Genomic DNA, 26,608 nt, shown 5'->3' with positions numbered 1-26,608 from the left:
GGTTAGGGTTGCGTAGGTGGTACTTACCTGTTACCAGTAGTTACTGGTTGTGTGCTATATTTGCTAATTTGTACTACAGTGATTTTATATCCTATATTCTATGTTCTAGAAGTGCTATTTCTACTAAGTGCTGATTCTGACAGTGGCCCATGTGGCCCTGTCCTGTAAATAATCCCTTGTGAATATTGCCTGTGCCAGTTGGCACAATGTATATTGTGCGATTACTATCTGATGTGTTTTGACAATACAAAAGTTATTTTTATATAACCTTGTGTGGAGTTCCTTTTGTGGTGTGAATAGGATGGTGTTGCTGTTGTGTGCGTGCGCAAATGCTTTTCACATTGCCTCTGAGATAAACCGGACTGCTCGTGCCAAGCTACCAAGGGGGTGAGCAGGGGTTATCTTGGCGTGTGACTCCCTTGCCCTGACTAGAATGGTGGTTTCTGCCTAGCTTTGGCGTCAGCCTTAGCCAACCAGAAATAGCCAGTTCTAACAGGAATGATATGGAGGAACCTGCGATAGTGACAACCTTTGACTACATAGTCAACGCTAAAGCTCCTTACAAACTAATACCCAACTTCTATCGCATTGCCCTTTCCGAGAAGGACAGAGTATGCTAAACCGCGATTGGAATGGCAGGCTGACTTGCGAATTGAACTGGGGGAGGAGGTTTGGCAGTACTGCTGCATGAGTATGAGAAGAATCTCCCTGAACGGTCGACATAGGCTACAGCACTTTAAATTCCTCAACAGGGTATATTACACCCCTGAAAGACTACATAGATATGGCTTGCGAGACAGCCCTAACTGTGAGAGATGTGGGGTTTTAATCGCCGATGTTATGCATGTCGCTTGGCTTTGCCCGGATGTCCTTACCTTTTGGCACTTAGTATACAGAGAAGTTAATGAGATCACGCACCTCGAGCCGACTCCCGACCCCCTGTTAGCCATACTGGGATACTCTAAGCCCTTGCGCCCGACGTATAGGAGACTGGTAGACATGGATTTTCTTATCGCTAAACGGTGCATTGCACGTAACTGGATGCAGGGCCCGGCCCCCACGCTGGCACGGTGGACTAGGGAAATGACGTTTTTCAGCACACAGACTGAGCTGTATAGTGATCTGCTTCCTCCACGCAATCGGCCCAAAAACTACTGGTCCCTGTTCACGGACAGACTCCTCACACATCCGAAAAATGTGTTCCACCACTGATTGATCCAACTTTCATTTGTGGCACAACTTCACAGTTCTGCTCAGAGTGTCCGCTAGAGTGTTGTGGATTCCCGGAAAATGTTCCACCTTTATCGTGATGTTGTGAGAAAGCAGCCATTCCCAAAAGCTTTGAACTTCTTTAGACAGTATGTGTGAACGGGTACCTCCTTGCTTGTTTAAGTAATGCATGCAAGTAGTATTGTCGGTTCTGATAACTGTTGACCCTTGAAGCCTTGGGAGAAAGGACTGCAATGCCAGGAAAATGGTCGAAGCTCTAAGAAATTGATATGCATTTTTGCCATTGCAGCTGACCACTTTCCTCGAATGCAAAGATCTTGGAGGTGTGCACACCACCCTCCTAGGGAGGCATCTGTACTGAGAATGAACTCCGGCATAGAAGGAAGAAGTGAGCCCGATTGAGACATTCTTGGAGCGCATCCACCTAAGCAGCGCTCTGGCATACCTAAAGTTGTTCTCACTATGTCACACGACCCTGAGATTTGGACTGTCTAGGTCCTCTTGAATCTGCCTCATCGTTAGACAGGTATGAGGTACCAATAGAATTGCTGAGGATTGTATTCTCAGGAATGATTTGATGATTCTCACAGAAGCGGACTGTCTTTTTTGGAGGTCTGATGCCAGAGAAATCAGACGAAATCAGACGAGATTGCCTTTCTTTGGACAAGAATGCCTTGTCATGGGTAGTATCCAAGACTGCTCCCATAAATTGAATCCTTTGAGAAGGACACAGAGCTGATTTCTGACTGTTAAGGGACAGCCCCAGAGATGGAAATAGTTGAAGGCATATGGACGTTGCTCGAGAAGTCTGCAAACAAGAAGGAGTCTTTATTAGCCAATCATCCAGATATGGAAAACGTTGTATTCCTTGCAGTGTGTGAGGAGCTGCCACCGGGGCCAGGAATTTTGTAAAGACTCTTGGTGCAGAACGCAGGCCGAAGGGGAGGACTTTGAATTGAAAATGAGCACCTGCCACAGTGAAACGAAGGAACTTCTGATGTTTGGGGTGAATGGGGATGTGGAAGTATGCATCCTGGAGATCCAATGTTTCCATGAAATCTGCATGGTCCAGAAGTTGAAGGATTTCTTAACCCCTTCGATGCTTGTGACAAGGTCAACTAGTCATGGGTGTTACCTGCGCTGTGCTTATGACGAGTTGACCTTGTCACATAACAAGGGATTTTAAAAATTGCAGCACAACACAGGAATGTGCAATAGCAATGATGAGGTTAAAGTGTGGCCATGCGAAAGGATTTCTTTTTAAGATACTTTTTCAGTTTTCTTAAATCCAGGATAGGCCTCCATTCCCCAGATTTCTTTATAGGAAAAAAGTGGGAATAAAAACCTTTCCCCGCCCGAGAGTGGGGGACTCTTTCTATCGCTCCTTTAGAGAGCATGGTTTTTGCTTCCTTCCAGAGAAGCGCAAGATGTGGAGGACGTTTCTTTAAAGGTGGGTGGGAGGGATAGTGATACATTCCAGGGAATGCCCAAATTTGAAAATGTCCAAGACCCACTGGTCTGTGGTTAACCCTTTCCAATTGTTAAAGTGTCTGGATACATATGGAATCCTGTAAATGAGTTGTGGCAGAGCTGCTGCAGGTGCTAATAAGTTGTCACTTTTCTAGCAAAATCTCTGCCTTCAGGCTGTTGTCTTCTATTTTGCTGTCTATAAGCAGCAACTGGAGGGTTTCTGTAGGACTGCTGCTGTTGTTGCTGCTGTTGATAGTTATATCTTCCCGGATTACCCTGGTATTGGTATCTGATAGCCACCACGAAAGGAATACGATCCTCTGCCTCTTGAACCCCGAAAAGGATTCTTTCTATATTGCAAGGTGCCAAGGGCACCGGCAGTGTTAGTATCTTTTTTGTTGTCTTGCAGAGCCTCATCTATGTTTCCCCGAAAAACGTATCCCTATCGAATGGCATGTCCAAGATCTTCATTTGGACTTCGGGTCGAAAAGTGGTAGATTTTAACCATCCCCGACGTCTGAGGACTGCTGATCCAGCCAATTGAAGAAAACCCAAGGAGGCTAGATCCATAGAAATATACGTTATTTCGGACGGAGCCCTTTCTCCTTCCAGGAGAATCTTCCTTGCCTCTTACTTCTTGTCATCAGGTAAGTATTCAAGATACAGGGCAATGTCCGACCATAGCTGACGGTCACATCTCCCTAGAATCGCCAGAGAGTTTGTAGCATGAACCGAAGCACCCGCCATTGTTGTGAAACGCTTGCCAATGTTATCAAGGCACCTCTCATCCTTATCTGGTGGTGTTGTCACAGGAATGGATGGATTCCGAGACTTACATTGAGCAGCCTGTGAAATCACAGAATCTGGCCTAGGATGTCCGGACAGGCAAGCTGGAGCATCATCTGGTGCTTTGTATTTCTGATCAATTCTGGGAAGTATCACAGGCACTGAAAATGGTTTAGTCTTTATTTTTTGGTCTTTAAAATCATAAAGAAAACAATCTGTTTGCTTCACAGATACCGGAAGATTAAACCAGGTTGCTGGTCTCTCCATAATCTCATGAAAACCTCCAATATCTTCAGGAGGGGAATCCACTGCCTGAGGAACTGGTGAAGACGGCGTAGGAATCCGGTATTCATCTCATGCATCCACAGTAGTAGGTGAATTTGATAATTCCCCATCCTCTCCAACAATATCAACATCATAATCATCGTGGACTAAATGTTGTGCAGGTAAAACCAACTGAGGTTCATTGATGGGGGCAGAGGGACCTGCACTCTGTACAACAGGAGGAGTAGGAAGTGGAGAGCAGGCGCTGCAGATGGAAATCGTGTATTATAGTCCCTTAACATAGCCGTGAGGTCTTGAATTAGGGCCATAGGCATTTGCACCATAGGTTCCTGCTGAAATGAAGTTTCTTGAGGACCTCGCAGAGACTCACAAGGCTCATAGTATTCTTCTTCATCATCATCATTTTCCTCCGGATATTTAATCCGAAATGGAGACTGGTTACGAGCCGGACTAAAAAGTCCTTCATCATCTGACTCCTCAAGATAGTGACTAGGAGACAAGGGTGAAATATGAGAGCAATCCTGATTATAGTTTCTTGAAGATTTGAAGGTAGACGACAACTTTGACGTCAAACTGGCATTATCTGTAAAGGTGCGGGTCTTTTACGCTTCAGCTCAGACGAAATATACATAGAGGGTGAGTCAGAGCCAGATGAAATAGACATAACAAAGTTTCTTACCGGTCTGTGTTGTTTTGCAGCTTGAAGATATTTCTGGATTCACTATGCCGTGCATTAATCCGCCGCGGTATAGTGGTTGGGACCCGAACCGTAGTCTTTACTTTTTTTTTCTTTCAAAGCCCAGGTGGTCGTCGACGTCACAGAAAGTACACCAGAAGGTGGGACGTCGGCATGCTTCCTGCGGAAGCTTCCACCCTTGGGCGTCATCTTCGGATTCTTTTTTCTGGTTTTTGTGTTCCGTCTGTGAATCCTTGTCAATGTTTTCCAGTTCTTTCTTAAAGTAAATGAATTTTCACTGTCTCCTAAAGTGGCGATTTGTGTTTCATTCCTTGTATTTCCACCTTCTCCTCCTGCCTCGTCTTTCTGGCGGAGGTGGGTGGGTGGGTGGGTTGGCTGGTGCATCCTGAAAGATCTTTAAGCTGCAAAACAACACCGACAGGGAAGAAACTATTCGTTTTGCAGATAGAATCTTTCTGGATTCACTATGCTGTGCATAGACTTTGTAGCAGTTTGTCATGTTTGTGGGGGCTGGGTGAAAGATGAGCGTTGGTTGTTGAATATATGTTGAAGCACTTTCTGTCCAACTTATGTGTTAAATATTTTAGCACCGTTGATTCCTTGGTCATCTTCTTGTGCAGTTTCTCCTTGATACACCATTGTGTGAATCTTTTCCATTTTGCGACATAGCACGTCCGTGTGGTAGGTATTCTTGCCTTTCGTAGCACCCGTAGTGTGCTTTCCGGCAGTCTCAGATGTGCAAACTCTACGTCTTCAGGAGCCATGTCGCTAGGCAGAGGCTCTCTGGGTGGAGATACCTCTCCGTTTTTCATGGAGAGTAAGTCCTTTCTTTTCCTGAATTGGGAGTCGGTCCCTGCGCAATCTCCACTATTTGCGAGAACCATGACTGCCTGGCCCACTGTGGTGCCACCGGGATCAGCATCATGTTGCTGGTTCTGCATTTGCTGAGTACCCTGTGTATCAGTGGTATCGGGGGAAAAGCATAGGCAAATGTTTTTGACCAGCTTATCCATAGGGCATTCCCTTGGGATTGTTCCCCTGGTTGCCTGGATGCGAAGTATCGGCATTTTGCATTCTGGTGTGTTGCAAATAGGTCTATTGTAGGAGTCCCCCACTTCTTGAATAGCCTTTGTATGTCTTGTGCATTGAGCTCCCACTAGTGGGATGCCGATGTCTGTTTGCTGAGCCAGTCTGCCTCCACGTTGTCCTTCCCTGGTAGGTGTATGGCTAGGAGGTCTATTTTGGAGTGGGATGGCCCATCTCCTTTTGTCCTGCGCTAGGTTGGATAGTGCGACTGATTGCGTTCCTCCCGGTTTGTTGATGTAGAACATTGTTGTGGTGTTGTCGGTCTGAATCAACACTCTTTGCTCGTATAGTTGTTTCTGGAAGGCTTTCAGGGCGAGGAACACAGTCTCTAGTTCCAGGCAATTGATTTGCCTGATTGCATCTGCTGGAGTCCACAGGCCTCGCACCTTGAGTTGGTTCATGTATGCTCCCCATCCCTTCTGGAATGCGTCTGTGGTGATGGTCACGGTTTTGTGGTGTCAAAGGTTTCCCCTTTGTTATGTTGTCCTTGTTCCACCACGCTATCTCCTCCAGCACTGCATGCTTTACAACCACTAGATCTTCCAACTCCCTGTAGCTTGTGACCATTGTTGTTGTAGCCATTCCTGGAATGGTCTCATGTGTAGCTGTATATTGGGGACTAGGTGTATGCAGGATGCCATCATCCACATGATTTTGCTCACTGTCAGAGCTCGCCCCTTCTGGTACAGACTTGTCTCCTTCAGCAGAGCAAGTGTTCTATTGTCGCTGGGGAACACTTTGCTCTGTATGGCGTTGTGCATGTTCTTCGCATTGTTTTTAGGAACTTGCCTTTATGAGCCAGTCGTCGAGGTAGGGGTATACATGGATCCTTTCCCTCCATGGGTGCGCTGCCACGGCAGCGAGGCACTTGGTGAAGACCCTTGGTACGGATTTTAGTCCGAAGACCAGGGCGGTGAACTGGTAGTGTGCCTGGTTGATAGCAAATCTCAGTAGATGTTTGTTCTGTCTGTTCATGGGAATGTGTAGGTAGGTGTCCTTTAGGTCTATGGTGGACATAAAGCCTCCATCCCTTATCTGAGGAATGACTTCTTGAAGAGATGTCATCTTGAATTGTTGTGTTCTTATGTATTGGTTTAGGAACAGTAGGTCCAGGATAGGTCTTCGGGTTTAGTCTACCTTTGGTACAAGGAAGCAGTTGGAGTACACTCCCTTGTTTCTTTCTTTGAATGGTACTGATTCTATGACTTCCTCTTTTGCCGAGTGCATTTTCCTTTTCGGTTTTCTGTTCAGTGGTTTCTTTTCCAGTTCTATGCAGTATCCGAACTGTATGATGTTCAGTATCCATTTGTCTGTTATTTTCTTCCATTCCTGGAAGAAGTGTTTTAGCCTGCCTCCTACTGGTGTTACATGTTAGTTGATCTTTTGTCTGTGTAACCCTTTTTTGCTGACTTTGAGGTGCCCCTCCCCTAGAGGTGTCATGTGGGTGGGCACGGTTGGTGGTTCGGAGTCAATTTGAAGTGGGTTGCTGGCCCCCCTCCTGTTTGTCCTCGTCTATTCACCCTCCCGCGAAAGGACTGGCCCCGAGGCTGGTATTGACAGGTTTGTTTTTGCTGGCCCTGCTGTGCTTAGTTGTCGCCCTGGTAGCCCTGGTAGCCTTGCTGGAATGTCTGATGCGACGTTCCCGGCTGGTTTCCCCCTCTTCAGTTTGGCCTCTGTGTCGGTGTGCCTCTCCTCATTCCTCTGAATTGCAAGGCCCCTCATGGACCTTGCAGTTTCATTTTCTTTTTTGAGTTGGGTGAGTTTCTCATCCACTGTTGCTCCAAACAGTGTTTCACAATTGAAGGGGGTATTCAGGATGTTATTCTGTACTTCCGGCTTGAAGCCGGATATTCTCAGCCAGGCATGCCTTCTCTCTGTTACCTCATCATGAGCCTGCTGGACGTGTTTGCTGCATCCAGGGCTGGTTTCAGGCATGAGTTGGCTATATTCTTGCCTTCCTCCACCAGGTGTGTTGCCCTCTGTTGGTATTGCTCAGGGAGGTGTTTGAGCAGTTTTCCGAACTCGTCCCAATGTTGGTACATATGCCTGTTGAGTAGGGCATTAGAGTTCGCAATGCGCCAGTGTACTGCTGCATTCCTCTCTATTACCCTTCCAGTGAGGTCTATCCCCTTACTCTTTGTCAGGTGGTGGGCCGGAGTTTGTGGGAACGTTGGCCCTTTTTCAAGCTGTTGCTGCAATGATAGAGTCAGCTGTGACGGATCCCTGGATGTAGGGAGGACCCTTAGAGAAGTGTTTGTATTTTTTCCTCTGTCCTGGGTGTGACAGACCTTCAGCTTGCTGGTTCTTTGAAAGCTTTCCTACCCTGGTCAGGACACTTGGTAGCATGGTGAGGAATTGGCTCCTGGTTGGAATGGGGAGTAGGGTCATTAGGAGGAAGCAGGCTTTTGGTTTTTCTTCCTCCAGTTTCACTCCATAAGCTGTTGCCGGGTTCCTGATGACCACGCTGTAGATCCCAATGTCATCTGGCAGCGAAGGATACGTCTCCACGGCCTCTTCCGGGCTTTCCATATCAAGATCCTGCCAATCCAGGTCCTGCGCCACCGAGGATGCAGAGTCCAAACTCTTCCTCACCTTCCTCAAAATAGTATAGGCCCTCTTCCTCTTGATGTTCCTGGGGCTCAGGAGTTTTTGGCAGCTCTTCCGCGTCGAACTCCTCTTAGTTGTTAGTCGGTGGCGGCTTCGACGCGATGGTGAACCTCTTCATCCACTTGTTGAATTCTCTTTTCCTTTGCAGGATGTTATCCATTTCAGCCTAATCTTTTTCCTTTCCATCTCGGCGGCCTGTTCGGCGTCGTGTTTTTTGATAGCCTGATTCAGGATTTTGAGAGTTTGTCAGGGTTTTAGGGGTCGACGTCTCTCCTACCTCTTTTGTAGTTTTCTTATCGGTCTCTACGACCGTGAAGTCATCTGGTCCCTCAGCAATGTTGGGCCTCTCCAGTGACGAAGAGGACAAGTCCCAAAACAACGGAGGTTGGCCTTTTCCTTGCATGCTGGGTTGGCTATCCTCTGCCTCTCTCTAATCCGGAGTGTCTTCGGAGTGAAGACTGAGCAGGCGTTGCAATCCTAGGTTTCGTGCGGTCGACCGGCAGGCAGAGGTTGCAAACCAGGTGCTGGTCCTTCTGTGCGTACTTGTGGTGGCAATTGCGGCAGAATTTGAACGGGGTCTTGTCCATTCCTGCCCTCAGGGGGGCCCCCTGTGTGCGCATTCTCCGTTGGACGTCGAAGTTCTCCTACTTCTTTGTCGTCCCGGCGGTTTTGTTCCTGGATGTCTTCTCCAAACTTTTTCGGTGCATTTCAGCTTTTTCTTTCTTTTCCCCAAAAACCCAACCACTAGAACCCGGTGAAATAATGCACAGCATAGTGAATCCAGAAAGATTCACACTGCAAAACAGAAGCTATCGTCGACGTTATCATCAACATCGTAGACGGAAAAGCCCTCGTCGACGAGGTGGTCGTCGAAGCCGCTGTTGTCGACGGTGGACTCGTCGACGGGAGTTGTATCGTCGACGATGGCAGAAGCGTCGACGATAAGGTAGGCGTCAACGAGAAATGGGTAGTCGTCGACGTTGACGAAGCAGGCAATGATATCAGTCGACGGAGCGTTCGTCGACAATGGGATGTTCTTCGTCGACTAAGAGGATGCACTCACAGGCTGAGGTGATTTCGTCGTCGACTGCTTTTTTCGACGAAGACAGGATCCAGACACCTTTAAAATGAGTTTTTTGCTGTTTTGAGGCAGTTTTCACAGAAATCTTCCCTTTCTCGCCATATTTCACCTGAGAAGAGAATAAAGCTTCTCTTTTCTAGAGGACGAGTGACCAGTCTCAGAGTGAGGTTTTTCAAGGTCTTACTCTGTCTCAGGGGGACCAGATCTATCTTTCTTCTTGGTTAGAGGGGTGGACACCTGAAGACTAACTGCCATCATCTCCTGAAACTACATCAGATGTAGCAGTCAACTTCTCCAGCCAAATAAGCAATCTTCCTTCACTACCTTTCAAAGTCTTGGCAGGGAAGGTTCTATAAATCCTGCAGTCTTTAACCTTGTGTGCTGGATAAAGATAGTAAATACATTCCTTGTGGGGATCTTCAAAATGTAGTCTCTTCTTCCCACACTAAGAACAAGGCAAAAATAAGCTTTTCTTAGATGAATCAGACATAGCTACTCACTAAGTTCAACCTAAGGTGAAGAAAAACTGAGAAGAGCTCAGGGAGACTCTCAGTCACGCGACGTGCAGTAGAAAATCTGAAGGTTTGCCTCTCTGTGGAAGGTTAAGCGGTTGCTGCAGCCTGATTGGCTGGGTTCCAAATTTGGTTCTTTTTGCAAAAGGACTAAGATAGGCTAATGTAGTGACTTTGCTGTCCATAGTAGCCTATTGTATAATGTTTTTTATGACTTATGTATATGTTTTATTATACCGCGAGACTCACACCTCGTTGGCGGGGAGGATTCTAAGAATGTGAATATATGAAAGATACCCCAATACTGGATAAAATTCAAAACACTAAGTAAACATTTTCTAATGCTGGAATTCCCATGAAAATCATTAAAAGAGGAAGAATTTGGTGAAAAGCAACCTTAGCATACATTCTTTGTAAGCTTTACTATAACACATGGCAAGATGAATATATAAACAAGAATTTATATAAAACGGTCACAAAAGGCTCACCTGTCCCATTGATGGTCCTCCCATGGGCCCTCCCATATGCTGCATCATCTGGGGCATCATTCCATGTGACACTGGAGGCATATTTGGCATTCTCTGTCCCATGTGTGGCATTCCCATCCGTTGGAAATGAGGAATGCCTGGGTGACCCATCTGAAATGAAAACAGCCTGGTTTAACATGCAATCGGAAAGCTTTTCTAAGGGTTATGGTATAGGTTTCAACTTCATCAATTCAAGTGAAGCAGTTTGCTTTTCAGCTATTTCGTTATTGTCTATTGGCTGATTAAGTAAAAGTCCTCCAGCAAAGAAACAGTAATAGAAGTAACAGTGGCCTCAGAGTTCTTTCACTAAGCCTACTCATGAGGCCGGTAGGAAAAGCCTTCATTTGTTAAAGAAATATATTGACACCACCGAGTAACCAAAAAGTCAGTGCACCCCTTAGAGCTGATAAAGAGGGTGCCATGCATACCCCCTTACCCAATGCCACCACCTGCATGCGGGAGATGTAATTCACTCTGCAGTAACTGTTCCAGTTTGTGAGTGGTGCACCTCGTCTAAGGTGCACCATGGGACAAACAATTACAATGCATCCTTTATATTATTTAGCACATGAGAGCATACCAATATAATAAGCATATCATGAAAGAATGCATCAAGATTTACTGATGCTTCACACTATTATTAATTCTGAAAACACCATGGTAACACAGCAGAATTTTCTATTTTTAACCGAACTATATTAAAACAGAGGAACCTGAATAAGTACAGCCTCACCACATTTATTTTTACATTTTATTTATAAATGTAAACCATACTATTAATTGAGGGCGGTGGTAAACAACAAATGCCAATCAATTAGGTTTGCAGTACGAATGTTTAAAAAATGTATGGAAACCAGCACACAAAAACTCAAAACTTAAAGTTGGAAAACGACATGCCCAACAATACACATGAAATGGCACTTTAAGATGGCTACCACGGAAGCAGAGCCTGGTTGGACAGCAAGATGGCCACTCTATAAAGAGGCTCTGCCAGCAGTAATTAAAATCAGTCATCTATACTGATTCCACAGGCACATCTACCCCCAGTAACATCCTCCCTGGAAAAACAAGGAAGGAAATTGATCGACCCCCGGCCCCATATAGCAACGCCAAGTTGTGTGGCAGCATCTGGGGCCGTGGATATAGCATGCCGGGACGTGCAGCCTCCTATAAGAGTGGGGCTGGAAGAAGTGCCTGACTGAAGCTCGCAGCCACCGCATACTGATCGGTGGCCGATGGTCTCCTCCTGGCCTGCCCTGGAGGGCTGATATGCCGGACTCTTGCATATGAGAGATGAAGCAGTGGCACTTGTCAGCCGAGGGGAGAGCCGGGGCTGGCCCCTTCGGACAGAGCGGAGCTCACCAGTACGAGATAGACATTGAGCTGCTATCTGGCCTGGCTCCAGACAACCCCAGCGGTTTACAAGTCTCCAGGCCAAGTTGTTTTCTTGATTCAGAAAAGGGGATTCAAGCAAGCCGGGCCGACGACGGCTGAAATGCCAGAAACCGGTCCCCGGAAGCTTGTTTCCTTCCCAGTATAAGAATTGGCTTGGTAGTTTGGTTTGCCCTGTTCCCATCATGCACTGGGACAGGAACAGACTAATTTGCATGTAGCCAGGTTCTGAGCTGGGATGGTGCAGTGAGCTAAAAAACGGTGATGGATCAAGCCAGGATCTTTGGACTGGGTAAGAGTGGTCTGCTTAATTCAGACACTCTGTTCATCACCACCCCCTTTTCTGAATCAAGTTGTTTTCTTGAGCCCGCAGGCCCTGAGGGGAGGACGTTTGAGTGGTATCCCCTGTGCTGTCGGGACACTAATGGGCCCACATCTGCGGACTCACTCCAATTGCCCGGCTCCCCGAGAGAGACTCTACACTGTTGGGACCAACTAAATTTTGACATCGATATAAACTGGATCCAGACCTACCTGCACCATCATGAGGGTAGGGCCAATCTACAACACTGCCCTCTGCCCGGGGTCTTCTTTATCACTCTGGGAGGCTCTGTTGTGGCCTTCGAGAAGCTTGGTGGCTGGGGGGCAGCCTGCTCGTGTCCAGGGAGAGGTAGGGGAGCCATTAAAGACTATTGTTATTTTTAATTTAAGTACACTAATAAAGGTCCAGGTAATATCATACACCTTCACCTACATTACCTCCCTTATATTACACAGTAACAAGCCTGTAGGATTGAACCTTTACCTAATTCTAGTCCTGGGTGCAAAAAAAGAGTTTCCCTGAACAATAGTCTCCTATAACTTAGTCAAGTATGAATGAATATTCATGAGGGTTCTTGGAAACCAGGCAGGGACTACACCACCTACCCCACCATATCTAGGTACACTTCAGGTAATGGGATTAGCCTAAATCCTAGAGGGATTCTTAGCTTCACACCTATCACATGCTAGGTACACTTAGGTACATCTAGATAGGCATCGTAGGAGTATGCGCACTTTTAGCATGCATTTTATATTCATGTATTTATTCATGCTTATTTCAAGATGGTAGAACTGAACTTTCCTTTTTCCACTGTATTGTTAATCATTTATATCTGCTACTATCTAACAGCTGTTGCAGCCCATCTATTTTACACTAGAAGAACTGTGCAATACATTCTTATTGTAACACGCCCGACTTTTCTTCTATGTAACTCTCAGACCGAATAAGTGAGCACGAGTGACTGAGCGAAAAGTAGTATATTGTTTCCACGATCCTGAGGGATCAGGGTTGTCATGTTCTAAGGTTGCCAGAAACTATTCTCTCCCCGATAAGAGGAGATTCTAGTGGCACTGTGAAGTAGCTAAAACAGAAAGGCTAACATTCTCAGTGGGGGTGCTTATAAACCAGTCTGCCACCAAACCCACAGTTTATGTTGTTATCTAAACGTGCAGGTCCTGCATGGGTAATATAGGAACTACACAACATTGCGCTGCCAAAGTTGGTTGGGTACTTATTTAACAGTAAAATCTGAGTAGTTCAGTCGTGCTATTCACAGAGACCCCTACTCACAAAACACCAGAGGCTGGAGTGGGTGGACACAAACTCCGCCACAGCTATTTATTAGCGGTTGGCTAATCAAGCTTGAAGGAGATCGTGTTCCTAAAATTGCGCAAAAACCTTATCTTAGTTCCCTTGAACAAACTTCTTTGTTACAAAAATGATTGAAGGCAGATATAACTTAGTAGATCTACATGTCTGAGGCAGAGAAGAAAATACAAACGCAATTAAAATTGCACCTAAATTCAGACATACAATCACCCTGATACTATTAGAATACTGTTTACAAGCTAGGGGTGGCATTGTAGCTTTCGTGATTGAGGCACACGAATCAAACAAACAGGAGGTATTTTATTCGTGGGTTACATTCCAAGCAGCAGATGCAAGAACACAGACATTTCACTACTATACAGAAGGAGATGCACCAGTGGAATATGGTCTGTTTGAGGACAGCGGTTCCACCCACGTACCAGGAACATTTATACTGGTTTAAAGGCACCCAACTTGAAATTTACAGCCAATTCAAGTAACGTCAAGGTGGAGTTCCTTGACGTTTGAGTCAGGCACGCGGAAGGGGAGTTATTGGTGTCATTTGTCCGCTGCCTTCGACACGGTGTCGCACAAAATTCTTCTCGACCGTCTGAAGGGAGTAGGAGTAAAGGGGACCGCTCTTGCGTGGCTGGAAAGCTTTCTTGAAGACAGACAACAAGGTGTTAAACTAGGCTCCCATAAATCTGTCTGCAGGAAGCTTACCAAGGGTGTGCCACAGGGCTCATGTCTGAGCCCCACGTTATTCAACGTATATGTGGCCCCCTTGGCAGAGATTATAAGATCTCACAGGTTCTCACCTATCTCTTACGCTGACGATACTCAGCTGTTGTTTCCCTTTCAAACCATTACACCTGCAGTCATGCAATCTTTCCAAGACGGCATGAGAGCGGTGGCAGGCTGGATGGCCCAGAACTTCCTCCAATGCAACGTGGCCAAAACGGAGGTCATGTTGTTTGGAGGGGCCACCCTGCTCTGGTCCCCGGAATGGTGGCCACCTGAGCTTGGACCTGTCCCAGCGCCAAAACTAACCATCAAAAACCTGGGGGTACGCCTAGACCAAACTCTGATAATGAAAGATCACGTCAGCCAGGTCACGGGAATGTGTTTCCGTACAATTGGTCTTTTACGGCGTATCTTCCCTTTCCTACCAAACATCTATAGGAAAACGCTGGTTCAGGCACTAGTCCTCGGACGGGTAGACTATTGTAACAGTCTACTCATTTCCGCCAACCAGGAACAACTGCGCAGACTGCAGGTGGTGCAGAACACCGCGGCAAGACTCATCCTGAATGCCCCTCCTCGTACCCCCTCCCGTCCTCTTCTTTCCCACCTTCACTGGCTTCCAGTGCAACAGCGGGTAAATTTTAAACTCTGCTGCATCATGCATAAATGCATCTATGGATCTGGTCCCAAATATCTGAAAGACATTTTCTTTCCCTACTCTCCCGGACGCACTCTACGCTCCAGCAACACAATGCTGCTATATGTACCCAAAGTCACCAGAGCGAGACAGGGTGGTCGTGCCCCCTCCCTTAAAGGTCCCTTGCTGTGGAATTCCCTCCCTCCCCAGCTAAGACAAACTCCCAACCTCTTTAACTTTAGGAAGAAACTAAAAACTTACTTGTTCACACAAGATTAACTTAGCCTTCCCTCTGTCACTCCTCAACTATAGTTTGTCTAACTCATACAGAAGCCACGCGCGGAGATACCCCTTCGGGGCTGATTCAGGCGCGCTATAAGACCATAAACAAACATACACCAAGCCTACAGCTAAAAACACCCTCATTTAATATAGGAGTTTTCATCCGCGTTGTCAGCGGGTTTCGATCCCGTTTAGTAAATTCCTTCTTCTCCGGAGGAACTGTACTGAGATGAAGAATTTCCTCTATCAGGCAGATATCTTAAAGACTAAATTGTCATTACTGGGATATCCCTCTAGACGGATTTGTGACTCCTTCAAGCGTGCACGATATTACAACAGGGAAAGCATGTTCTCAGAGCGTACCCTAGAGACCTCTGATCGATTGGTATGTATCACCAAGCATTCGACGATTGATCACAAACTCAGACAGACCGTGAACTCCCTATGGTATCTTTTGAACATGGGGGTTCAGGAAAATGCGATACCGGAACCTTTGTTTGCGTTTCGAAGGAACACAAATTTACACAACCACTTGGTACGCGGTGTGGGGTCTACACCCGCTAATAGCAGACAGATGGGAGTCCTTGGTCTCCCTCCTATTGAGGGCCACCACCGTTGTGGCACCTGTCAAGCCTGCACGCAGGTTCTGGGGGGGGGGCGATACCCTTACCATCAACAACCGTACCATCAAACTAAAGGGAATGAGCAATTGTCGCTCTTCCAATGTAGTGTATGTTGTTATCTGTCCATGTGGATTGCCCTATGTTGGGGAGACGGGTCGCGAGTGCAGATTTCGCATTGGCGAGCACAAGACAAATATTAGGAATGCAAGAAGTGGGGCCCCACTTGTGCAACATTGGATGGAATCTATACATTCCGAGTTGGATCTGAAATGGTCAATTCTGGAGAGGGTGCGAACTGTTGCTGGCAAGGACAGCTCGGCCCTCAGAAAAAAAGGGGAGTGTTTTGGATTTTTTTTATTAAATGCTGTGAGGAAAGGCCTAAATGAGCATTGTCCTTGGGAGAATGCCCTTGTGTAACCTAACAGAGCTTGTGGCTTTACTGATGGTTCCCTATCCTGCTCGTTACGTAGTTAATTGAGCTGCTGCTTGGAGGGTGTTCCATTTTCTATAGCCCATATCTTGCTACGTAACAGTCCTTAAATAAGTTTGAATTTGTTTTGATTAAACAGGCGAGGCCAGTTTCTACCGAACACGCGGTCCATTTTTGGACTGGTTTTGTCATGCCTTCGGTTTATAATGCGGGATGTATTAAGTTCCCCGGAGGTATTTGCGTAGTACCGTACTATTCTGCCCCTATCTACTTGATACGTTCGTGAGGGGTTTCTTGAATTTGACATTTTTTGTCTCGCTTTGTCCCCTCTGCTTGGTCGGAGTGCGGTTTGAAGGTTAGACTATCGCAGTCTTGTGCCGGGCTGTTTGATACAAAGCATGGGAATCTATGAAAGTTCCAATACTGGGGTAAAGACGTTTTAGCTTTCAGAAGTAAGCAGCTCCAAGGCAGAACGCCTTTCTGTGTAACAACTGTATCACATGTCGGATATTGAACAACGCAGGGTGTCACATATCTAATACCAACAAGCATGCCTTTGATCGCATTAATTAATGTATTTAATGCAAGGCACAGGCAGTCACAGAGTTCTATAATAACGTCAACACAACACGGCTGTCCGATAGCAAGGTCCGAGGAAATGTGTTCAAACTAGTGGATGTGGAGACAAACAGGGAATGATGCGGGTTATCAACTATTTAAATGGCACTCACCTGTGAAAGGCACCTTGAGAATGGTGCAATCACTGTGAGTGCTGTGGGTCTTGCGTATCAAAGTGTACAAGATATCTATCTAAGTCTTCAGCTACAAAAGCAAACTAGAATAGGAAACCCGTAAAAAATTGTAAATTGCTGTCCCATTAGCTAGCATTCTTTTGTTTTCTGTAATGAGGAATAACGAGAGCACAAGAGGACTATATATACAAGCTACTTTCACCCGATGTGAAGATCGGGGCCTTTGAGAGTCAGCATTTTTAATGATCGGTATGCTATGATAACAGTGGCAGGCAGTGGTAGGATGCACCAAAATCGATTTGCCAACGCCACAATTGTAAGGTAATTTAAAAATCCAAAAAGACAGTAAAGCTATTATACAATTATGCTTACATTTACCAGTGTTTTTTTCATTTCTTGACATCAATGCATGTGTTGCGGTGTGCAGCAGCGGTCCTGCAGAATGTATTGTTTGCATGTATTTGCTGTTGGCCATATTAAATGTGTCGCAAGTCACTCGGGTGCCTTTGTGTTACCAGAAGCCATTACGATCTACGCACTACGATCGCTGGGTGTGGTGGGCAATTGCAATTTCCTCGGCTCACCTTTGGGTCGTATTACCACTCATCGCTGATGCTCAGTGGCGTGAGTAGGTGTGTGCGCTGGGAAGACGAGGCAGGGACACGCTTCTGGCACATTGCTGCACAAGAGAAACTAGGGTTTGCACCATTAAAGCACTGTGAAGATATACCCCGGAAGTCCATTCCCGCGCCGACATTAGGACTCTAGCTGTGTGCGGCTGTCAAAACGGTAACGTAGAGAACACTGTCTGTGCAGAAGGGGGTGGCGCCCCAGCAGAATGCGTGGGATGTTTACATCGATAAACTGCAGGCTAAAGCACACGAGTGCTAGCAGAAGTGAACAGCACAAGCAATATGGCCGTATACAATGCAGCGATCGTAGTGTGTAGCGTATGCCACTCTTGTGTACATGCCGGAGCAACAGGTCAGCAGTTTCAGTGGGTGATGGGTAAAGCACTCACTTGGATATAGCCTTTCTCTTTACGTAATGTGACTTTGTGCAAGTTAAACTAACAGCACTTAGCAGCAGAATAAGGGTGGCAGAATAAGACTGTTTAGAAAGTCTTAAGGGCATTCTTGTTTAAAGCAAGGTCATTGAGTAACATTTCGTCAAACAAGACATGCATGGGAAGTGGGAGGCGGCCGTGAAACTGAAAGTACGGCTGGCCGGCCATGAATAATTTTGGGAGGAGAAGCCGCAGAGCACGGCCGGCCATGAATAATTAGGGGAGGAGAAGCCGCAGAGCGCACGCTGGGAGAAGCCCTTTGATGTGGTGTCACAGCCTGGCAGCCATGAACAAATGCAAGAATAGAGAACAAATGGGAGGGGTGGGGGGGGTGGGGAGCAGGAGGTGAGCCTGAGAGTGGCTGAAGCAACATTGGAGGGCAGAAGTAAATGGGTACCAGAAGCTAGAGAACAATATAGATGGTGCAGGGAGAGCAAACATGCAATAGCAAGGTGGAGCTTGAGAAGGACGCAGACATGAAAGCAGCGTGGGTTGGGGGGAGCACACTAGGGAGAGCGCATCATGGAAGGGCGCAGGGGAGAGCCTCACGGGCGAGACAAGGCAGGGAGAAAGAGAAGCATTACTAGGTAGGCAGATGAAGAAAACATGCGCTTTGGCAAGCTAAAACAAACAGAAACATGCACTGGATTATTGTGCAAAGCATCACACACTGTCAAAAAATAACCACGGTGCACATTATGTGGTGGGGCAAGCTCGTATGTGGTGTGCGAGGCGGGCAGAAAGGACAGCCGTGGGAGGTGGGAGGGGGAGAGATGCTGATGTCAGATTAGCTGCGGATTTCTAGCTAAAACAAACAGAAACATGCACTGGAATATAGTGCAAAGCATCGCACACTGTCAAAAAAATAACTGGGACGCTTTCTCAAGGGAAAAATGGAACGTTGAGATACTTTTTATAGTAGTTTGGACGCAAATAGATACGGAGCTCAGGACAAGTCCACACTTATCCGGGTTATTTGCCCACTGGATTTGGCTTGCGAAGGTCCTCTGCTCACTTAATAAAAGCGATGACTAGGATACACTAGCATAATGCGGATTTATATCTTTTTTCCTTGACATCCCAGAGTACAAGGAATCCTTAACATCTGCTTCTAGAGCCTACTTTTTCAAACACAAAACAATCTAAAAGTTGGATTAACTCCTTTATCACGGGTGTTCCCCAACACATTACAATGGTGTATGTTTATATCCTGCAGTCACCAGCATCTGAACATTAATTGCTGATGCTTATTCAGGCTGCTTCATCTTAAAAACTTATCAGGTGTTCCTTTCAGTTCATCGCAGGTGTACGCTTCACAGCCATTACTGGTACGTAGAAAGCTTATAATTGTATATAGGCTATTACGATTCTCTTTGCTCAAGCTTTTCCTTTCTTTTCTGAACGTGACTTGCTATATTAAAAAGCCAAAGCCTTTTCAGAAGCTACTCAATCACCAGAGAAAATCCAAAATCTCTCAGGGCTGTTTCACACCAGGCAGGTAAAGCGTCACTAGTGGTGAAATAAGATCTAATTATTTTGCTTTTCAAAACTTTGGAATGTCTTAAGTTGCTATAGTCAAAAGGAGAAAGTTGTGTTTACCCTAGTTTCAATTTAATTAAAATGCTGCAGTCCTGGACTGTAATTTGAAACTGTGAAATGTTCACTATACCAGAGTGTCGTATTCCAATAAATACAAATGTATCAACCAGCGATAAAAGTAAGCTGGTGTAGTAACACTTACATATGGCGGTCGCATAAGTCGTGGGCCATTGGGAAAATGGCCTTGTTGATTTGGCCCATTTGGTCCTTCACCAGGCTAAGAGAGAAAAAAAAATAGATTAAACGTCTATACTACAGTACAGGCTCATTCCAGTGCGACTAGCATGTCCACAAATTCTTTGTAAACACAAAAATAGCGTTCTTAGATAAAGGTTGGAGGCAAGGCGTATTGGGTAGGGAAAGATCGTATTTATACATTCTATAATTACAATACGGTCTACTAATCCACCTTACTAAAATATCCACGATGATCGCAATCAGCACTCCCACACCAGGGAGACACATTAAAAATGTGTTCCATCGGAGGAAATGAGCTCTAATCCAGTTCTGCTCAATCTTTAATGTATTTATGTAACCATTATGCCCATCTTTAATTTATTTAGGTAACCATTATGCCCACCTAACAGGACAGTGGCTTCTTAAATAAATACAGGCTGTTAATTGACATAGTGGTTGGCATCACTGTTACGACACCATTAGACTACGCAGTCCCCTAGCTAAGGAAACTATCATCCAATGAAGGATCACACAAATAGAAGCACACAAACCTGGCACAACTACAACATGAAAAAAATGTGCACAAGAAAACATTGCCTCATTGCTCCTATTTACATCCTGCTTGGAACGCATCCTGTACTCTTTGAAGTTACATAATTACAGTATTTGGCTCACAAGGGAGAACACAGTAACATAAGTTGCATACATCTGCTTCAATGACCAACTCTGCTAAGTTAACTTTAAAGTACTCCAGAAAAGATTAATTCTCAGCCAACATGATCACTTATTTACCGTAACCAATCTCTAGAAACGGTAACTAAAAGCCAACTGTTCGTAGTAGTGACTCTGCAGGTTCCTTCAAAATATTTTCAGCAGTACGTGTGTCCAGAACCATAATGCCAAAGTTTGTATACTTCAATGGTAAAGGTCTAACATCTTTAAGACCGAACTGCACTAATTTTGCTGAGCACTGCACGCAAAAACATCTTTCTTTTGTATGTCTTGCGCTATATTCAGGTATCTGAAATGACTACAATAGAGTACATGCCTTTCTACAAAAGGAAGGTTCATCTGAAGTGAAAGAATGAGGAAGTGAGTATCTGAGACCACAGGTCTGAATCATAAGCTATATGCAGGGCCACTGGAATTATGCAAATATGCAGATGTGGCATTTTGCGCAAAGTTATGAATTAGCCGCATATTCCTTCACCTGCTGCATAATATACAGACATTTTTGTTACTACCTGAAACTGTCCAAAAGTAACTAATAAACAAGGATTTACAATGCAATGGTCTTGGCATTATTAAAGGTAGAGCTATTGGCATTGCTCATGACTTTTTTTCATTTTCTTTTTTTTAAAACAAATAAATGGTATTGTAATTTATAATGGCAATAGGTGAGCATTAGAGAGTAGTAGCGAGTATTCGCGGACACAGAGCCACACACACACACACACACACACACACACACAGACAGACAGACAGAGCCGCGCACACACACACACACAGACAGAGCCGCGCACACACACAGACAGAGCCTCTGTTCCCTGCTTGTCATCCTGGTTTTTCTGTGCCTCTGTTCCCCCTATTTTTCTGTGCCTCTGTTCCCTGCTTGTCATCCCGGTTTTTGTCTGTCTGTCTGTGTGCCTGTGTGTGCGTGGCTCTGTCTGTCTGTCTGTCTGTGTGCCTGTGTGTGCGTGGCTCTGTCTGTCTGTCTGTGTGCCTGTGTGTGCGTGGCTCTGTCTGTCTGTCTGTCTGTCTGTGTGCCTGTGTGTGCGTGGCTCTGTCTGTCTGTCTGTCTGTCTGTGTGCCTGTGTGTGCGTGGCTCTGTCTGTCTGTCTGTCTGTCTGTGTGCGCGTGGCTTTGTCTGTCTGTCTGTGCGTGGCTTTGTCTGTCTGTCTGTGCGCGGCTCTGTCTGTCTGTCTGTGCGCGGCTCTGTCTGTCTGTCTGTGCGCGGCTGTCTGTCTGTCTGTGCGCGGCTCTGTCTGTCTGTCTGTGCACATAGGTTGTATCTGAGGTTGTGTAAGGATTGACAAATTTACAATTTCAGCAAAATAAATCTATTTCAAGAATTTGAATCATGCAGAGTAGAGCCAATGAGAATGTGCAGACAAAAAGATTTATCAAGTATATCTCCAAGATTTATTATCTATTTATACAAATGTTGATTAAACACATCATATTTATTCATAAAAAACATTTCATGATTTAAAAACAATATACATTTGAACAAAGACATGTCTCACCAACTATCCCTGACTTGGATCCCTTAGAGACCTTAGTCTCCTTACTAAAAACATATGAAAAGGGAACCTTTATATTTGTTTCATAGTACTTAACCCCTCCGTTTTCATAAAAGGGTTTCTCCTTAAAAACTTTTTTGATTGCTAAATATTGCAACACTAATTGCAACAAAAGTCAATAAATTGTAGGCCAAAAAAAAGTGTATTTATTTTGTAGCAATGGTGGCATGCTGCACTTTAGATGAATATGTTTAAAAGTAAAGTGTGCCATACTGCGATTGCTGCAATCGTTAATTGTGGATGTGTTAACAATTGATGTGTGCAGTGATGGCTAGTGGGGTGTGTGCTTGTAGAAATTGTGCACTGCTGGCTGGTGGTGTGTGTGCCTGGTGCAAGTGTGCACTGCTGGCTGGTGGTGTGTGTGCCTGGTGGTGTGTGTGCACTGCTGGCTGGTGGTGTGTGTGCCTGGTGCAAGTGTGCACTGTGGGCTGGTGGTGTGTGTGCCTGGTGCAAGTGTGCACTGCGGGCTGGTGGTGTGTGTGCCTGGTGCAAGTGTGCACTGCGGGCTGGTGGTGTGTGTGCGCCTGGTGCAAGTGTGCACTGCGGGCTGGTGGTGTGTGTGGCTGGTGGTGCGAGTGTGGTGGTGCGAGTGTGGGTGTGTGGGGTTGTGTGCGTGGGGTTGTGTGTGTGCGGTTGTGTGTGTGCGGTTGTGTGTGTGCGGTTGTGTGTGTGCGGTTGTGTGTGTGCGGTTGTGTGTGTGCGGTTGTGTGTGCGCGGTTGTGTGTGCGTAGTGTGCGTAGTGTGCGTAGTGTGTCATGTCAGACATGGCGGGGGGGCTCTGTATGTGTGTGTGCGTGCGTGTGTGTGTGTGTGTAGGTGTGCGTGTGTGTAGGTGCGCTTGTGTGTGTGTGTCTGTTTGTGCGCATGCGTGCAGGGGGAGGTGTGGCTGTGTGGCAGCTTTCCAGGAGAGGAGACCGGAGCTGGCCACAGCGAGCACGTTCGCGTGCGTGTGGCCCGCTCCATTCCCCAGCGCGCGGCCAGCTCCTGGCCCCTCTCCTGGGAAGCAGGATCGCTCACAATAGGTCTCTGGCGAGACCGCGCTTTCACGCGGTTAACGCCAGGAGACCTAAAAAGGGTGAGCATTAGTTGCACCCTATCTGTTCATGGCTGTCCGGTAAGGACTCTTGATTTAACCTTGCCCGCCTGCTCGTAACTATAAAGCATTAGTGGGCATCATTTTATCGGGGGATTATGGTGTCATTTGACTATTTCTGTCCTAAGGGCCGTGCACAAATCTAGCGTAACCCTCAGGGATGTCGGTATATATGTCTATGTATACATGATTTCTTTATCTCCCCCCTGGTTAGTCCATCATTGTTCTCTTCTGCACTCAGGTTCACAATTAGGTTAAACCTAAATACCTCATGAATTGCTCTTCTGCCCCGAAAATTAAGAATTGCTGAGTTGATAGAGGAACTCACCCTGAAAGGTTCCAACCCTGTAATTAAAACATTATTGCTGTTACTGGCTTATTCCTATTGGTTTATGACAGAAGGGTAGGTATAGTTAACTGGATATAATGTACCTCAAAGTGTATTCAATCCTTAGTTTGAGGTCTTCTGTCACCATCTCTTATTTTTTTCAATCAGTCGACATTATATCTTCATGTAACCGCATTGGCTAGTCATGTCAATCAAAAAACAGGGAAAGGAGCCTCATTACTTGCAATATTGCTTCTCGTTATTATTTAGGCATATGGTATCATATTTGACCTCCCTCTAATGTGCATATTGTCTCACCTTGTTAAAACCGCATTGGCTAGTCATGTCAATCAAACTCTGTCAGTCAAAACCGCACCTCCGTAAACGAGTGTAGGGATTTAAAATCCGAATGCTCCCCAGATGCGCCGCAACGTCCTGGCGTGTGATGAACTACAAAATGACGTCATAGCGTAGACGTTTGTAGTTGGCACTCCGGAAGCCCACGCACGGGCCCACGGATGGCCAGAGAAGCAGTGCTGGTGACGCGGGGCTCCCATGCCCGAGGGAGAGCCCCGCAGAGTCTGCAGAAGTCAACAAAGCCGGTAAGTGGGGCTTAGTTGGCGGGGGGAGGGGGGGATGCACTTGGGTGTGCGTGTGCAGCGGGGGGGGGGGTGTGTGTGTGTGTGTGTGTGTGTGTGTGTGTGTAAGTGCGCTCGTGTGTGTGTGTGTCTCTATTTGTGCGCATGCGTGCAGGGGGAGGTGTGGCAGCTTTCCAGGAGAGAATACAGGAGCTGGCCACAGCGAGCGCGTTCGTGTGCGCGTGGCCCGCTCCATTCCCCAGCGCGCGGCCAGCTGCTGTCCCCTCTCCTGGGAAGCAGGATCGCTCACAATAGGTCTCTGGCGAGACCGCGCTTTCGCGCGGTTAACGCCAGGAGACCTAAAAATCATGATGGTTTATTAAAATGTAAAAACCATTACAGAGGGCAAAAATATGATTAGTCTCAAAAAAAAAAAAAACGCATAGCATATCAGATTCAGTGAATTAACATTTAGCTCAGTCGGAAGCAGGAAGAAACCCTGCCAAAATAATTGAAGTCAAAAGTATGAAAGAGTCTAAGGTAGGTCTGCTCTCCAAGAATTGAGGAAAAGCCTCCCGCTCACTTCCAGGAAGGACTCCTTTTTATTATAAAATTCACAGTGAAAATTGTTTTATCAGCAATAGGTGATCAAGTTGACATGAACTCAACAAATCAAAACACAAAACCAATAAACCATCAGCTTAGCCTATCTCCATCCCCTAAATGAATATTCATTTAGCAACCGTTTGGTCTAAGTCATCGGATGTGACAGTCCACATCTAGGTACATACAAACTATAACAAACTCATTTAATGGTTGACCTTCGCGGACAGGGCCTTGGATTGTTACAACTTGTAGAACAGCTCCCTTCCAAACTTACCAAGAACAGCATGTCATCACAACGTCTGAGTTCACATTCTGCTGCTTGCAGAGTCAAAGAGAGCAATGAAAACATGGCTGGGTTAGCATTTAAGGACCTAGTTTAGTCGATATCAAGAACACACAGGTGTGTAAGTGTAGTGTTACTGAGTACTAGACACATTTTATTTGTTAATAAATATATCTCGCACAAAGGCAGAGAGTGAATTTATTTAAAATAATAAAACCTGTGGCAGAGAACTAGACACAGGCGTGGGGATGTGTGCACTGGAACCAAGAGTCACTTTAAATAAAACCTGGGTCTGTAACTCACCCCGTGCTGTGACCACATCTCTGGCTCCTTGCCCCCTCTGCCTTTTGTCCTCCTACACATTTCCCTCGTGTTCATCTGTCTTTGTGTAATTGTAACTTGATTTTACAGATGTCCGATAGTCACAGCTGCCCTTTCCTCGTGTTTTATCCTATCCCAATTGTGCTCGTGTTGTGTTAAGTTACATATTTTGACATACTTGTAACTAAAATCCTTTGTATTCTACATTTGTATGTTTTTGGTTTGCCGTTGGGCAGGAGGCTTTTAGGGAAAGCTTAAGTCAAATCTCAGTAAAAGTGTATTCAACAGTGCCAAGATGCGTGGGGTTGTGGCATAATACAAGGTAGACAAGCTGGGACATGCAGTCTCAGAAATGTCACACGGTGAGAATGGCATCACTGCCACTTACAATCAGAGGGCTCTGCTGGGATGATTATATCAGATGTGTTTTGGGATGTAATGAGACTCCATGGCAATCAGCTTCACCACACGCCTATACGGGAAGAGCAGATCTTGATGTGCAACATGTCTAAAAAACATTGACAAATCCAATAGATCATGTACAGATGAAACCTATTGGCTTTGCCAATGCCCATTACTTAGGGTTTCCCTGATATTAGTACAAGCATTGCCTGCAGCAAGGTCAAATCCGTGCCGTCTTCTGTACATTGTGAACACTTATACAGAATGTCTTCACGAGTTTAAAACTGCTCACTTTGCAAACATGGGCTATCTAATTCACTAATGGGGCCACTTATTTTGGTGCTTGGCCCTACTTTCAGTCCTATTGAGACCCTCCGCAAGCACCACTGAACATTTTAAAAATAAGGCCTTGCAGCACTGCTAGACTTCGGATATCTTCATGCAATGCTCGCAGCTATCCCTTCGAAGACCAAACTCTTATTTCTATGATCAAATGCACTCTGGGGAGACTTGTGGGTTTTTAAGTTCAAGGAACGCACTTACACATCAAGGTGCAATTCCTCTAAGTACCTGAGAGCAGCAACCGCCTGGCTTGTTGTGAACTGCTACAAACACATTTATGATGTAATCCGGTTTCCTTTTTTTAATTGAGTCAGTATGAATCAGATCAAACACACCATTGGGAATGCAATGGGTACATTTAACTTTGTGCTTTATACTTTATACAATCATTACTTGCATCCCAGCCAAAAAGAAACAAGCTCTTAAATGAAAGCTGCTCCCTGGAACCTCTGACAAGGACTGCCGGACTCTGCATCTCACCTGGGCGAGGGATGGGTGCAAGGACGCAAGGACTGCCGGTCTCGACTTTGCACCGGGGCGGGGGACGGGTGCAAGGACTGCCGGACTCCACTTTGCACCAGGGCGGGGGATGGGTGCAAGGAATGCCAGACTTCATTTTGCACCAGGGCGGGGGACGGGTGCAAGAACTGCCGGTCTCGCTTCTCACCAGGGCAGGGGACAGGGGGGGGGGGGGGGGGGGAGGGGGGTACGGTGCAAGAACTGCCGGTCTCGCTCTCAC

The 26,608-nt window shown here is 46.0% G+C and overlaps 1 protein-coding gene across 4 annotated transcripts in view; it reads right to left on the bottom strand.

Moving 5' to 3' along the window:
• PRPF40A (pre-mRNA processing factor 40A) overlaps positions 1 to 26,608 on the bottom strand; it is a 963,502-nt gene that overhangs the window by 906,503 nt on the left and 30,391 nt on the right. For all 4 annotated transcript variants that reach the window (XM_086956681.1, XM_086956683.1, XM_086956684.1 and 1 more), the window contains exons 2-3: positions 19,579 to 19,653; positions 10,243 to 10,392 (exon numbers count right to left, since the gene is read on the bottom strand). In XM_086956681.1, the coding sequence (XP_086812807.1) occupies positions 10,243 to 10,392; positions 19,579 to 19,653 (225 nt within the window). The remainder of the gene's footprint in view (positions 1 to 10,242; positions 10,393 to 19,578; positions 19,654 to 26,608) is intronic.

This window comes from Lissotriton vulgaris, chromosome 2_1 (assembly GCF_964263255.1).
Source record: "Lissotriton vulgaris chromosome 2_1, aLisVul1.2, whole genome shotgun sequence".
Taxonomy (NCBI): Eukaryota; Metazoa; Chordata; class Amphibia; order Caudata; family Salamandridae; genus Lissotriton; species Lissotriton vulgaris.
This window is presented reverse-complemented; position numbering and strand designations above follow the sequence as displayed.